This window comes from Cryptomeria japonica, chromosome 8 (assembly GCF_030272615.1).
Source record: "Cryptomeria japonica chromosome 8, Sugi_1.0, whole genome shotgun sequence".
Classification (NCBI taxonomy): Eukaryota; Viridiplantae; Streptophyta; class Pinopsida; order Cupressales; family Cupressaceae; genus Cryptomeria; species Cryptomeria japonica.
This window is the reverse complement of record NC_081412.1, coordinates 21709948-21726031: the sequence shown is the minus strand read 5'-3', so window position 1 is coordinate 21726031 and position 16084 is coordinate 21709948. Positions and strand designations below refer to the sequence as shown.

The 16084-nt window shown below is 36.4% G+C and overlaps 1 protein-coding gene across 2 annotated transcripts in view; it reads left to right on the top strand.

Annotated features, from left to right (window-relative positions):
• The window catches only part of LOC131067679 (DNA polymerase epsilon subunit B), an 84513-nt gene extending 69882 nt beyond the window's left edge, over positions 1-14631 (top strand). Inside the window, exons 6-14 of one of the 2 annotated variants that reach the window (XM_059209968.1) lie at positions 4646-4750; positions 4879-4959; positions 5056-5186; positions 5344-5438; positions 12752-12851; positions 12953-13067; positions 13176-13286; positions 13957-14114; positions 14194-14631. In XM_059209968.1, coding sequence (XP_059065951.1) covers positions 4646-4750; positions 4879-4959; positions 5056-5186; positions 5344-5438; positions 12752-12851; positions 12953-13067; positions 13176-13286; positions 13957-14097 — 879 coding nt within the window. In that variant the 3' untranslated portion in view covers positions 14098-14114; positions 14194-14631. Of the gene's footprint in view, positions 1-4645; positions 4751-4878; positions 4960-5055; positions 5187-5343; positions 5439-12751; positions 12852-12952; positions 13068-13175; positions 13287-13956 lie in introns of both variants that reach the window. The other variant, XM_059209967.1, reaches the window with a different exon arrangement.
• Positions 14632-16084: the final 1453 nt, after the last annotated feature.

Genomic DNA, 16084 nt, shown 5'->3' with positions numbered 1-16084 from the left:
GTAAAGAATAATTTGGAATTTTACTTTGTGTGAGAGTGTGCTTCATGCACTCTTTACTTCAGTGTGGTCCTTACTGCTTTCACGTTGCAGGCATTCTGTGCATCTGGGGTCTCAGCTTTGACTCTATGAAAGAGTTACCCACAAATGTTCCTGCATAACTATCTGTGTGCACTAATCCTTCAATTTTTAATCAAGTATCCTTGAAAGCAATAAGCTATTGTGATGAGGTGTATGTACATGTTGCTGACTTTAGTATGCATAAAAGCGATGTAATGCATTCTTGGGTCTGCATTAATATCAGTTTGGAGAAACTATTACCTGAGACAATTTATCTACAAAATTTTGATTGTTGGTGATCAGTAAATTGATAATGAGAATATTTTGTTTAAGCGACATGAATGCGGTATGAACATCCATATCCTTTGAATTTAACCAATTTAAATGATTTGATTCAACTGATTTCTATGGCTGTATCCCAGCCATTGAAAGAAGAGGAAGGTGTAACCAAAGATTCCTAAAGCAAAATGAAGTTCAGCATTGAGTTGCAGCTAGGTGGGAACTACAATTTCAATCAATTGTTACTGCACTTGTAACAGTTTGAAATTCTCTGTGAAGGAACTTTTCAAGTCTTTTTGGAGCAGCATGTTGATGCCTCTGTGTAGAAACCATCTAATCCTGTACCTCAACATCAACAACATTTCACACTACATGACAAGGATTTAACTATTTACAGAAGCAGCAGCATTTAGTAATATACCTCGTGTTGATGTTGTAGCAGCAGGAGTTATCTCGACTGCTATCTTACCTTTTAATTTTACTTCATTCATTTCTCTTATCACTATATTATATCTGCGATTTTCTATTGTTTGTTAATATTTATACAAGTGATTCCTTATGGTTAGTTAACGGATAATTAAAGAATGGTGTCAGTTCTAATCGCTAATACAGATGCAAAAGAAACAGACTGCAGCAAAGTACAATTTTTGAAGAAAAAATCATAAACCCTCATGATTTTTTTTTTACCGGGACAAAATATATAAAAACCCACAGATAATTTTTTTAGGACAAAATTTTTAAAACCCACAGATTTTTTAAGGGAAAAAATATTAAAACCCATCAGAATTTTTTTTGAGGTAAAAAAATATTAAAAACAGAAACAAACATTGATACCCATAAGCCATCTTCACGCTTTTCGAGGCATGAAAAACGAGGTACTGAGAAGATGCTAAGTGCACAAAACCTGACTGCCTTCCAACATCAAGTTGGTCAATGATGCCATCTTGCACGTTTTCCAATGCATGGAAAATGAAAAATTGAGAAGAGGCGTTGGCATGGAATTCAAAAAAATCGAATCCCAAAGCAAAAACAGAGGCAGATGCAGGTACAAACTTAAAAAAATGAAGTGCAGCAGGCACGAATTTCAAGAAAAAAAATTCCAGCTGACCCAGAAAAATCCGAAGACAACCCAGAAATTCTTGCAAAAAACCTAGAACGAATCTACAGTCGAAATTTGGATCCGCTGGCTCAAAAATCGAGGCACCCAGAAAATTCTGACGATGACCCAGTTGAGATCTCGAAAAACCCACCAAGAATCTGCAATCGGAAAAAAATTTCGACTTGATCTGAAGGGTAAAAACCCTAATAAAAAATGCAGATTTTTGTCCAAAAATGGTAGAAAAAAATTTGCAGGTGGGAAAAAATTGCGTTGCGTGGTTGCGCGAAATGCAAGAGAGATGGATAGCGGGAGAGTGCAGAAAATAGCGAGAAAACCCTAGTAGCTGTAGCCAAAACGAACTGCCAAAGTAGCAATTTCGAATAAACAAATAAATTTTTCAAAAAAACTGTTTGAAAAATTATTTTCGAAAATAACCAAGGCTCTGATACCATAATACAGATGCAAAAGCATAGGGATTTCAAAGAATCGATGTTGTTCAATTAATGAAGGAGACAAAGCTCATTTAAATAGAGTTACAAAGATGATGTTTCTAAAAGAAAATCATTAACTAGAGGCGAAATTAGAAACAACTTAAATGACCATTAATAACACAAAGAGAAAGATATTATTCTAATAATCGCACCCTTTGCATGAGTCATATTTCCCGTCTAGGGTCATTTCCTTTCATCCATCTTGTTCGGGCATTTAGTTCCCTTGGTCGGGAGCCTTGGAGAATGTTCGTTGAAAATCATACTGCATATTTGCGTGTAATACCCATCGAGGATTCTGTGTACATATACGTGTATTGTCTGTGAAGAGATTGCAGTGCACATTCGCATTATCCGTGAGGAGATATATTCTGTTCATATCCATACGATGGTCAATGAATGATATGCCGTGATTGATACTTCTGCTGTGTGGTTTGTGTAATACACGCTGTGCACTCACATATTATCCATGTGATATTCATGCTGTACATATATTCAATCTGAAAACTTAATCAATCAGTTTAAACACTTTGAAGAAATATTTGATTATCATACTCGATATCTTCAGCACAATCTATATATTCAGAATTCTGAATTAGAACAATAATATCAGAAATATTGTTCTGTACCTCTGTGATTTTTAATTCTGATCCAAATTGAACACCTCGAACAGACATACAGGTAAATCAAAGATGGTTTATTGATATATAATTTATGTTTCAGTAATGAGCTTAGTTGCCAGAAACGCGACGGTCTCCCGTCGTTTTGCGTTTCAATGCGAGAAACGCGTTTCTCGTTTCTAACGGCCGTTTCTGCAGGGCAATTCGTTTGTAAGGTGTTTTCCATTGTTTTCGATTTGTGATAAAATAATTGTTTTCCATTATAAGTGCAGTTAAATAATTGTTTTCGCTTATAAGTGCAGTAAAGTAATTCTTTTTAACAGGTTTGACAGTAAAGCAATTGTTTTTAATAGGTTTGACAGTAAAGTAAATGTTCTTAAAAGATTTGACAGTAAAGTAATTGTTTTTTTATTGATTTAACATTGACAGACTGATTTTTTTTGGCATGTGAAATTGCATGTTTCATGGCTTAACTTTGGATTAACTAGTAGATGCAGATTATAGTTTTCTAAGTCATGTTAGTTACATTAAATATTTAACTTTAACTAACATTAATTATACAGCTTCATGCAAAATATTTCAACATAATTATCTACAATTCATGCAATGCAATATCTTAATAATTTATCTCCTAATGTAAATATCTAGGTTCATGCAATGCAATATCTTAATATAATTTATGTTTATCTTCCAATAATGTTTCAGAATAAATGCAATGCAATATCTTAATGATTTATCTCCTAATATAAATATCTAGGTTCATGCAATGCAATATCTTAAAATAATTTTTGTTTATCTTCTACTAATGTTTCAGAATAAAGTTTTTTAATGAAAATATATATAAAACTTCATGCTTTTTCATTTATGTAAAATATTTTTTTATAATAATAGCTTGTATATATATATATATATATATATACATACGTTTCTTATACGCAACCTTTAAATATTCCGTTTTTTGTCACGTTGCGGTTGCGGTTGCGTTTCTCGTTTCTGGTAACTTAGGTAATGAGTACACAAATGTTTGTATACTTGATGAAAATCTTAATTGCTATTTGTTCTAGTGTCTGATTGGGTCCAATCACGCGGGCTTCATTCCCCCTTTTTATCTTGTTGTTGAGGGAAGATTGATATGATTTTCTTATGCACTAGGAAATGTAAGAGGAGGTTGTGATCTTTTGCTCCTCGTTTCAAAATTCTGCGAAATATGGAGAGATTTTGGCCTGTTGTGTTATCTTTAATTGAATCTGTTAAATATTACCATTTGATCTGATATGGTAACTACTTGATCTAAAACGAATCATGTAGAATGAGATTGGTAAGGGGAAAAAAGAGATAACAGGAACGTAAAAGAAGTGGATTCTTAGGAATCTTCCCCACAAATTCTTAAAAAATGCATCAAAGATTCAAAGTCGATATTGAAATTAGATTCCTAGAAAACTTTGCTCAAAATTAACAATGAAAAAGCAGGTGTGAGTAGAGATTTTTGGAGGATCAGTTTCAGGTGGACACTGCCCATGAGATATCAAATTAATATACTAATGTTCTTAAACTAAGTAGGTGCATTATTAATTTTCTTCCAAGTAATCATTATTCCTGGGCTTTTGGATAACTGCCAAAAATTGTTTGTAACCATAAATAGATCAAGTAACAGAGAAAACAACAATATTTAATCATCCTCGACCTGCATTTTCAAAGGGGGATGAGAACGTAGGGGATCAAAGAAAACACCTCTAACAATTTCTGTAAATGAGGAATCATTGTAATTGTTTAGAAGGGAACATATGTCTTTCTAACTCTGTCGTAAACTTTTCCAGAAGAAATAAAATCATTTCTAAGTTTTCATGATTTTTTCTAGCTCGAGAGTTTCTCCATGTTGAATATTTCTAATTTGTCTTTCATAAGCAAGCATGTAAGCTTTTTCAGTTCAATTTATAGTTATTTATTTCCATAGGTAAAATTTAGCAATTCTGGAATATAAATAATACCAAAGTTGTTTTTTTATGTTTTTCTTGAAAGATATATTTGGGAAGGTGCTCATTCACAATGTGATCCACTTGGAGTTAACCAGCTAAAATTTGTTTTTACTGTGTGCGTTATAGATACATACATGTGGCTTTCCACCATTGGAGAATAGAAATGTATCTCTCTCTGTAACGGCAGGTCTTGACTTCTTTGGTGGGGGTGCTCTGACAACAGACGAAACTGTATCCTTTTGGTTCAGCTTAAAAACAATTAGCTAAACGTTTCGTTGCTAAGGTGGGAATTCTGAATTCATACAACAAACTTGAAAATTGATGATTTTAAAGTTGTTTATTTCTTTGACTGCATGTAGACCAGGTTTGCTGATCTGGAAGAGAAGGCAGTCAATGATATGTTTGTTATCCTCTCTGATGTCTGGGTTGACTGTGCTGAGGTAATGGTTTCTTTCTTCTGTCAGTGTTGGATCAATCATGGTCTGATTTTGATAAGTTAGGGAAGTTTGATGGTCTGATTGTTCACTGTAGAAAAGACCATGGAAAAGGTTGCTACAGTTTTGGATGGATATGAAGCGGTTGAAATTGTTCCTTCTTTGTTCGTTTTCATGGGCAACTTTTGCTCTCGTCCATGCAATCTTGCTTTCCATTCTTTTTCAGAACTGCGGTAAGTCTATGGGGTTTGACATGTTAGTGACTGTGTAATAAATGTTTGAATTGCTATTGGGTAAGCCTCTTTTCAAGGAATTCTGTGAAAAATGGTATTGTGAGTAAATATATGAATTCAATAAATGTACTTTTACAAAAAATACCATCTTTAGCAGAACACAGTTTGGTAAGCTGGGGTCAATGATTGCGGCTCATACCCGACTAAAAGAAGGGAGTCGGTTTTTATTTATACCAGGTCCTGATGATGCTGGTAAGTCACTACTTTAGATATCTTTGATACATAGATATTATTTTTGAGTTATTTTATTTTATTTATTAAAGACTTCTTTATTTCAAAAATTATTTCATAGTTAATTTAGTTAATTTTTTTTATTCTACATTAAAATTATATAAGATGTAATATAAATATCTTAAGACTTAAATGCATCTATTTAAAAAATCAGATATTAATTTGGAACTATTTTATTTATTAAAAGTTATCTTAATTTACTTTAGGATTATTTTGTTTAATATATTTGGACACATAAATTTATTATTTCTACATTGTTTATTTTTTGGTATCACTTGTTCTATTTTGTATGAAACTTTTAATTTTACATTTCTCAATAATTCTAATTTAATGATAAATTTTAATTATGAAATAATATATTAGTTTTGAAATTCTTTTATTTATTTATTTTTAATATTTTGATTAATTATATAATTTCAAAATTTTATGTGTTTGTTCTTCTGTTATTATTAGTTTGATTAATTATTTAATTATTTTTTTGTATTAAGCATCATATAAACAGTAGTTAGAAAATTCGAGAGTTTGGGCTGGAAACCAAACAACCAGTCTACAGAGTTAAAACATAAGATGTAGGAGCTATATCAGGCAGGAGCTCAATATATGATATACAAACATTTGGATACGAGCTGAATTACAAAATTATACAAAATGCTAGATGTGTCCAAGCATCACGGGGGTACAGCTAACTGAACACAAAGGAGGAAGCAAGGTCATTGTTGTCGCCTACTGGGGGGAGCCATGCAGTCCAGCCTAGCTCTCCTTCGCACCAAACCAGTACATTCCCTTCGGCAAACTGATCTCTGTACGGGTGGGAGGGAAGTCCTTCCAGCCCCAGCTCGATGAAGTCTTCTCTCTGTTTTCGTGCCTCCATCTCTTGCATGAACCTCATCAACCCTTGTTCAAAATGAGTCTTATTGCTTCCCATGCAGTCCCATGTGAAGCCATGTGAGAGTTCTCTTATGAAGACTAGAGTAGAGCCATTCTTTAGCCACTTGTCAAATTTGTCCTCCTCCAGTCTTAGTACCACTGTGACCTGCATAGCAACAAGGTAAAAGATGAGTCTCCTAAGAGACTCAGTGAGGTTCCTACTCTTTTCATTAAACACATCATCATTCCTATATTTCCAAATGATCCACATAATTTCCAAAGAGAAAGTAGACCAGAAAAGATTAGCATGTTTCTTGCCACCTCTAATATAACCAAATACCATCTCTTCAATAGTAAAACAGTTGTTATTAAGTGAGATACCAAACAGATTCCGGACTTCTCTAGCAAAATGACAACCAAAAAAGATGTGGTATACAGATTCAGGGATGCGGCAGAGTTTGCATAGTAAGGGGTTTCCGTTGTTGTCTTTTAGTGGCAGCTTATGCAGAAGGAGTCTCCAAGCAAAAAATTTCTTCTTTGGTTCAATCGGGGAAGTCCAGAATCTCGAGAGGGTAGAATGCCATTGTTTGGAGTCCCAGGAAAGGTTCCAGGAGCAGTTAAGGTGGTCAAGGATATCCACAGAATCAGTAAGGGTAGAGTAAATCATTTTAGCTTTGGTTAGCAAAAGGGGAGATCCATCTATCCAGCAGAGAGAGGCTAAAGGGGGGGGGGGGGAGAGGTGGGGATGGGAGCAGGAAGGATGGGAGCAAGTGCAGACTTAAGGATGGAGTAGGTTTTGGTCTGGGAGAGGGGGAGGTTGAATTTAGAGCTAAGAGACTCCCAGGAGATCAGGGTGCCATCTTGCAGAATGTGTTCAAATGAGATTAGTCCCTGGTTGTGCCATTTCAGGGCAGAGCATCCTTGAAGATAGGCTAGCTGTTTCCCATTGTGCAAAACATTCCACCATATAGACCTTTTCAGATTAAGGGATCCTTCCTTGTCTATTATGTCTTTATTGCTAATGTATTGCCTAACATGATTCCAGGCTTTCCATATCGACTTGAAGACTTCTGACCCTGTAGGGGAGACCTCAAAATTCCCAACAATCAGATCACTGATGGGTAGGTTCTTCCATTTTTTTGCTGATTTTGGGGTGGAGCATTGGATATTGTTTCTAACAAGCACTTTCCAGGGTTCGTTGCCATCAATGGCTTTACAAATCCATTTGGCAGCCAGGGCTGTTCCTTGAAGTTTGAGGTCTTTGAGACCCATACCTCCCCGAGTCTTAGATCTGATACACTAGTCCCATTTAACTGCGTGTTGCTTCTTTTTGCCTTTTCCATCTGACCAGAGGAAGTTCCTGATCTGTTTTTGAATGTAATTGAACTGATAATTGCTGAATAACCAGGCTGAGGAACAATATATGTTATAGGAAGATAGAAGTTTCTGACAAACCTGATATCGACCTGCCAGGGAGAGGAAGTTCTGGTTCCACTTGGTAAGTTTCTTATCAACCTTATTTTTGAACCATTCCCACATTTCTTTCAAGTTCGGAGAGATAGAGAAAGGGATGCCCAGGTATCTAATGATGGTAGCTGGGCCTCCCCATTTTAGGTCAAACTTAGACAGCCAGATGGGAGGGGCATCGGTCCAAACTAACAGGGTAGATTTATGGAGAGCAATCCTACTACCTGATGCTTTGTAGAATATCTCGATATTGTGAAGAAGATGTGTTAGATTCTCCTCCCCTAGGGAGAAGAGGATAGCTGTGTCATCTGCAAATTGTATATTGATGACCTCTTCTTTGTTAGGGAGTGTTATTCCTTTAACCTTGGGGGATAAGCTTAAGTCTTTTAGTATGTAGTGCATAGCATCCGCAACCAGGACAAACAGGGCCTGGGCAAGAGGACACCCTTGTCTAGAGATTCCCAGCAGGTCACTAAGTTCTCAAGGATGAACCTGCCTTTCACAAATCCTGTTTGGGTAGGACTGATAATCTTAGGTAGTATTCTGATTAACCTGTTTGTTGCTACTTTAGCTAATATTTTGTAAGATACATTTAGTAGCGTGATAGGCCTCCAATTCTTGACCAAAGTCTTGTCTCCCTCCTTGGGAATGAGTTTGATAAGCCCTTGGTTGATCTCTTTGCTAAGGGTTCCTTTGGATATAGCTTCCATATATAGGGCATGGAGGTCATCTACAATCCATTTAATATTTTTCTTATAGAACTCCACTGGGAATCCATCCCGACCAGGGGATCTATCATTGCCCATAGAGGAGATAGCCATGGCTATTTCCTCTTTTGAAATAGGGCGCCCCAAAACCTCATAGTCCTCATTAATTTTGGGTGGGGTCAGTTGCTTAATAAGCACTCTAGCATGTCTGTGTTCTTCATTTATTGCCTCTGAGGCGAAAAGCTTCTGATAATAGAGGGAGAAACATTGCAGGATCTCCTGGGAGTCTGTGATGTGAGTGTTATTGTCCCATATAGCGTTGATGTTCACCTTAGCTTCCTTAACTTTGAGCATGTGGAAAAAGAATTTGGAGCCCTTGTCCCCCGAATCCAGCCAATTTAGTTTGGACTTGGTTTTAAGTCCTTTAATTTTCTGGTTCTGAAACCTCCTAAGGTGATTTGATTGTCATCAGTGTGCAGGTGAGGTTTTCATCATTCAGAGAGTTTTGAAGATTCATTTTTGCATTACATAGATCCTCCTGGAGAAGTCTTTCTACCCTCCTGGCATCCTTGGCCTTCTTTTTGCCCATTGTTTGACAAAGGATGGTCCAAGTTTTAATGTTTGCATTCCAGGCATCTGCATTAGAGGGCTGTATCCTATCTTTTTTGTTAAACAGTCTGATAAAGGCCAGGGCAGAGCAGAGATCTTCATCTTCTAGGAGTCTAGTGTTTAGGATAAATGAAGAAGCTCTTGAGGAGGAGGGGGGGCTCTCTGGGGAGAGGTCAATTCCCATTATTATCGGGTGGTAATTTGAGAAGGTGTATGGGGAGACAGAATAGTGGTCACCACTAGGGCCTTTGTCTACCATAAAGTGGGATTTATTGAGGTAGAACCTGTCCAGTCTGCAGTAGATCCTTTTATTCAACTATTGATAGTTGCACCAGGTGTACCATATAGTGTTCAATTGGTCTTTCTTCCCAGCAATAGGGTCAAAAAGATGCAGTTTATTGATCATTCTATCCCATTGAAGTCTTTCCATTCCCTTCCATTCAAATTTATTGCCCCCTTTTTTATCACTGGGAGATTCCACCATATTGAAGTCTCCCCCAATAATCCAAGGGATATCCTCTAGCGTTGTTAGCCAGTTCCAAAGCTCACCTCTTTCTTTGTAGTCATTCGGGGCATATATAGAGCATATTCCGAACTTCTGGTTCTCCATGTGAATGGAGACCCATATAGCTCTAGCACATGGTGATTGACCCTAGTTAACTACTTTGTTGGCCCATTCAGGGCTAAGGAGTATGGCTGATCCACCTTTTCCTTTGGCATGGTTAGTGTAAAAAGAGGTGGCCTCCCTCCAGATACATTTGAGACCAATTTGCAGTGTGAAGCCCATTGCCTTTAGCTCCTGTAAGAGGAGGCAGTCCATATTCTTATGTGCATTAAGAAATCTCTTTATGATGTATTTCCGATCAGGGGCCTCCAGGCCTCTGATGTTCCAAGATATAATCTTCAACATGATTCACCTGGTTGGGGAGGTTCAGTTTGGGATTTAAATCCCTCAAAACACTTGGGCCAGCCCTCTTTGTTTGCTATATTGCTAGCATCAAATGCAATAGAAGAGGAGGGTCTGCCTCTCTTTTTCCTTGCCTCTGAGATTTGCTCAGGGCCTAGAGATTCCTTCCTGTTAGCACTATCCTTGCTGTTCTTAGGAGATCTCTTCCTCCTAGCTTTCCTATGTTTAACCACTGTAAATCCATCTTGAGGGACTGTCAGTCCTTGTTTGAAATTGGCTTCCACTGGAGTGAAGGGGTCTATGGTGGGTTCCACAACTTTAGTGGTAACTAACTCTGCCTTCAAGGCACTAATAGGGGTACTAGCAGTATAGGGGGCACCACTAGCAGGGTCTCCCCTAGAGTTCTCTAAAGTACCAAAATCATCTAGAGGGGTTGAGGGCACCTCTTCCAGATTAGGTCCTCTCCTATCTCCTTGCAGGGTAAGGGGATCCTCAGTATTGAGACCATTATGATCTTTGCTAGTGGATAGTTCAGAGTCTTGGGCCAAGGCCCTACTAATGATGTCTGCCGTATCCGGAGCACCTCTATCAATGTCCCCAAGGTCAGGTCGTTGACATCGAGAGGCCTCAATTTCCATTTTTTGCTTGAGGAGGTTTAGTTCAAGAATTTTCCTTGCTTCCGTTGCTTTTCTCAGTTTCTCCATCACTAGTTGTTATGCATTAAGGGTCATCGGGTTAGAGATATGGGAAGGATTATCAACTGATTCAGAGGGTGGAAGGGGGGGAGGCTGAGAAGCGGCGAGGGCCTCTTTGATAGCATTGCTGTAGTGTAAGATGGAGTTAGCCATCAAGGAGGGTGGAGAGGCAGGGGGAGGGGTGTGGGGGGGCGGCGAGGGGGGGGGAGAAGAAGCGTGCGGGGGGGGGGGGGGGGGGTGGCGAGGAAGGGGAATGAGGGGGGGATGCGGGGGCAGGTTCAGAGGGTACAACTTTAGTTACAGGGGGGGGACCGAAGGCCCTAGTTTTAGACCTTGAAAGTTTGCTCGATAATAAGGGACATTTGCTTCTAAAGTGACCACTAACCTTACAAAAGTGACAGACATCTAGTCCACCCATATATTCAATCGCACGACAGTAGGTTTTATTGTGGAGTCGAATAACCATTTCTGTAGGGTAGACCATGCTTGGTTTTAATGCAATGAGCAGTCTAGCATCGAGATGTGGGAGGACCGAGGGAGAAGAGTCGATTTTAACAATTTTCACCAAGGGTTCCGCAATTTTGTCAACACAGGACCAAAGGAAAGCTGGAACATTCTTAATGGTTATCCATTTTGGGCAGGAAAGGGTAAGTATTTCATCATTACAGGCTTCAGGGTCCCATTAAACCGCCCTAAAAGACGAATTTCCTACTGACCAAAACTGTTTATTTACAATTTTGCTTTGGCTTTCCTTATTATCAAAGAAAATTAAGAATAAACCCTTTTGAATCATTCTACAAAATGAAAATTGAAACCCTAATTTATTGACCCACACAACCTGCAACCATTTATTCATATATTGTTGAGATTTTAAATTATTTACATCAAAGGCAGTGAAAAAAATTGCTGAATCCCTAAGTCTAGAAATCTTCGAAGAAATGGCAGAGAGCATGGAGTCGTTAGGTTTAATGGTGATGCGCTTGGAAGAGTGGACCTCACCTTGTGTAGGCGCGAGATTGGTTTCATCTTCATGGTGGAGAGCGGCTTCGAATTTTGCATCTTCGGGGAATGAAAACCGCTTGCCCTCCACCGCCTGGCTGAAGGTTTTTCGCAGCTCTTGAGCATTCGCAGATGAGGAAATGGGCTGTTTAGGGTTCTTGGGGCCATCTTTATTTGGCTCCATTTATTGCAGGAAGTGATAAATGACTTCGAGGGCTTCCCAGCAAGGCCAGGGAGCCCTCGCACTCGAACGCGTACTGCAACCAGCGGCACTACGGGTTTCGTGCCCTAGTTGCAGAGCGCTCCTCCAAATTCCTAAAAATTTTCAGTTCTATTTTAATTTTCTTATTTAATTATTTTCAGATATTTATCTTTAATGATAACAAAATATTATATTCATTATAAATTATTAATATTTTTTCATATAAATAGTTGCCAAATTTAAAATAAAAGACGAGTTTTTGATCACACATTAATGTCATTATATTTTATTTTGATTCTCTTAAGAATTATTTTATAGCTACAATTTAACAAAAATGATGGCTGTTTTTAATTTTTTTAAAGATGTTCATACAGTTTTATTCCATGTTTTGCTGGCACTTAAATTATACCTCTAGATATGAAAAATTATTTTATAAAAATTAAATTGTTTTAAAATTTTTAAACACAGTCACACCATTACATTCTACCCCTTACCCCTTTTACCTCACTGTAATCAAGATTTCTTAGGAATATATTTGCTCATAATTTTCTAGTGTATATTCTTGTCATTTTTTCTGCAATCCGTATGATGTGGATCTTTATATAATCATGCGAATGTTTGCACATTTTTTAACTTTGCTTATACAATATCTGAGAACTTGCATTTTCTTTTCTTCTATAGCTTGTTTCTCCGTGTTGTGCGTTTTTTAAACTGTTGCCTGATTTTTCGGTTCATATGTTCTTGCAGTAGTTACAGGATCTTGGGTGCAAATCTTGAATTTCATTGAAAATAAGCTGATACAAATCTTTTTGCAAATGTAGGTCCAGCAAAAGTTCTCCCCAGACCTGCGTTACCAAACTTCTTCTGTGAAGAGGTTAAGAAGCATGTCCCAAATGCTATCTTCTCCAGCAATCCTTGCAGGTAATTGAGTTCGTCTTATTTGGTTCGGTCAGGGGAAACTAAGGATCTGTTATTACCCAATATGATTTATATGTCAACCACTGACTAAACTTTATGGCCAGAATTAAATTCTATACACAAGAGATAGTCCTTTTCCGACAAGACATGTTATATCGAATGCGGAGGTCCTGCATAATACCTCCTTCTTTAGAGGAAACAACTGAACCATTTGAACATGTACGCTTCCTTTCTTTATGTTAACGATATTAAATGTGATTTTTTAAAAGTGCGCTGATAAGTGTAGGGACTTATCCTTCGTTTAATGCATTTTTGTTTGGCTGACAGTTGGTTGCTACTGTAACTCATCAAAGTCATCTTTGTCCATTGCCTCTCACGGTGCAACCTATTATCTGGAATTTTGATCATTGCTTACGTTTGTACCCCACACCTCACACGGTATCTTTCTTGCTCTGAGCTATAGATGCATTAATGAAAAGCAAACCATAATATAGCGAGGATATAAAATGTTGTAGATTAATAGAAAGGTCTGTTGAAATTGAATCATCTATATATTGCTTATTACACATAAATGCTAATTAGATTTCAGGTATACAAATAATGGCAACAAATTAAGATGGGTGTTAACGTTCTATATATATGTAAATATTTGCACTGTCCGCTTTATTGTTTTATATCATCTGCAAAGGGTTCCATTCAAAAGCATTTTATTATTTTCCTCATATGGAGTGAAGAGCCTATGGTTTTAATGCTTTTGGTCTTGTACTGGCGAGGATGACAATTTTGCCAAGCATTCTTATCCATTTTTCTTTAATTTTTCTCAACTGCCCACTCATGTTAGATTGTAGAGTTACTCTATATTGTGATATCATATATAACTAGAGCTTCATCGGTGCTTATGCAGTCAATATGTTTTTCGTAGCTTAAACATCTGAAAGCACAATTTCCTGGTGCAATAGTCTATTTATGGGAGTGAAAAGCCATCACAGTGCAGTTCTATTTCTTTTTCTCCCGAATGAATGTCTGATTCTTTATTTCATTCTTGCCAATTTCATCACATATAAAAGAATTAGCTTAATGCGGCATGCTTTTTTTTTTCTCTAAGCAGATAGTATTAGCAGATAAAGCTGAGCAGAAAGCATTCAAATACACGGGGGTCACCTGCTTCAATCCTGGTTCTTTTGCAAATGATGGTACCTTTGTAGCTTACCGCCCAGCAACACATGAAGTTGAACTATCTGCTCTGTGAATGCTGCTGGAGAAATGGTATAATTTGCAGGAAGGTTATTTGATATACCTTAATCAAAGAAACTCCTGATTGGACACCAAGTTATTTCCTTGGCAGGGCATTTTGCACTTCTGTGGTGTAAAAGATGCATGGCAGAGGAAATATTGTTGCCGCTTGATATAAGACAAGTTAAGCATAGTTTTTATGTGAGTGCAATGGATTTATGCATCCACCACCAAGGCATAGACAGACTACTTGTGCTATAAAAGATTCTAAATTTACAGGAGTTTTGTAATTGCATTTCCTACTAAGCTTTTAGCTCAATTTTACGATCACGGTTGATCTTGAAGTTTATACAAGGACACGCTTATCTGAGAGCAGAAACATCAGAAAATTTCTTGCTGATATCCTTGAAGATGGACATTGGATTTTATTCTAATGTACAGAGGCACTCTAATGCTAGTTCATTGGACTTACTAATGCTGTGCCAATGATACAGTCTGGAGAGATACAAAGCACCCATATTTTCTTGATAATAAGCTTGGTTTTCTGAAACGTGTTATAGTTTTTATGTATGGATCTACTATTTTGTGGAGTTTTTAGGGTATATTTTAATCAGACAAGTTTACTTTCTAATAATTTAGCTCTGGTTTTTTAAGTCTCGTTCTTGTACACAAAGCACTCTCAACTTGAATATTCTATCTAAAAACCTTAGTGTTCCTCTATAATTTAATGTAATTTATCTTTTCTCAATACATTTTCTTAAAGAGTAAAAGTCGATTATTAATCTACAAATCTACAATTATTTATATGACAATGTATTTTTCTCTTTAAGATTACTTTTCAAGACAGATTAAGGATTCTTCTAAATTCTCAAACCTTTCTCAACGAAATTTGGAAAAAGTAATTTGATCTAACTTATTTAATCCTCATCTATTTCTTGGAATTTGACCCAACTTCTAATTTTTTTTTGGGTTGAGGATATGCCATGACAATGACTTAGCATTGTTAAGAACAATATTGGTTTATAGGTTTAATCTAAATTTGAAACTTTGTAAAACTATATTTTGGAGTTAACATTAACTTTTGTTTCAGCAAGTTGAATTATCTTATTTATATAATTGGTTTATATAATTGGTTTATTTTGGGTGTAGAAATTTTTATTATTGTAATATTTGATGTTGAATTTGGGCAACTTCTATAAAAGTCAAGGATCAATATGAATAATATTAGTAGAAGTGAAGAACCATAAAGATGTAGAGTGAAGTATAGGAGGACAAGGCTCCAAAGTACATAAAAGAAATTATAAATTAAACAATGAGAATCAATATTGATTGTCAAGTTTGACAAATTGATATCAAAATAATATTTTTATAGTTAGTTTGACCTTACATGACAATGACAATATGCACATTATGTGTATATTCAAGTGCAAGATTGAAAGGTAATAAGAAATAATAAAACTTTCATACCATTCCTTAGGTCATGAGGTTGTCATACACACCTCAATATTTGTTCATTGAAAATGTTTAATTATAAAATGGAATGAGAGTCCAGATTATAGAATTAAAAAACAACAAATTATGTATGCACACAAGTATGCATGCATATATATATATACACACATACATATAAATACATAAGTTATATATGTATATGTATGTATGCATTCATGTATGTATATGCATATACATAATACACACGTGTGTGCATGCATGCACACACACGTGTATGCAATTATATACATATATGCATGCACCTATATGTATGTTTAAATACACATGCTTGTGTATATGTATGTGTGTACATATGTATTTGTGTTTCATGTGTGTGTACACATTGACATGACAATTATATAATATGAATATGTTGGGGAATTTGTGATTAAAAATAATAGAATCTTAAATAAAGTAAAAGCATGATTTCATGAACAAGGAATTTGTGATTAAAAATAATAGAATTTTAAATAAACTAAAAGCATGATTTCATGAACAAAGAATTAAAATTA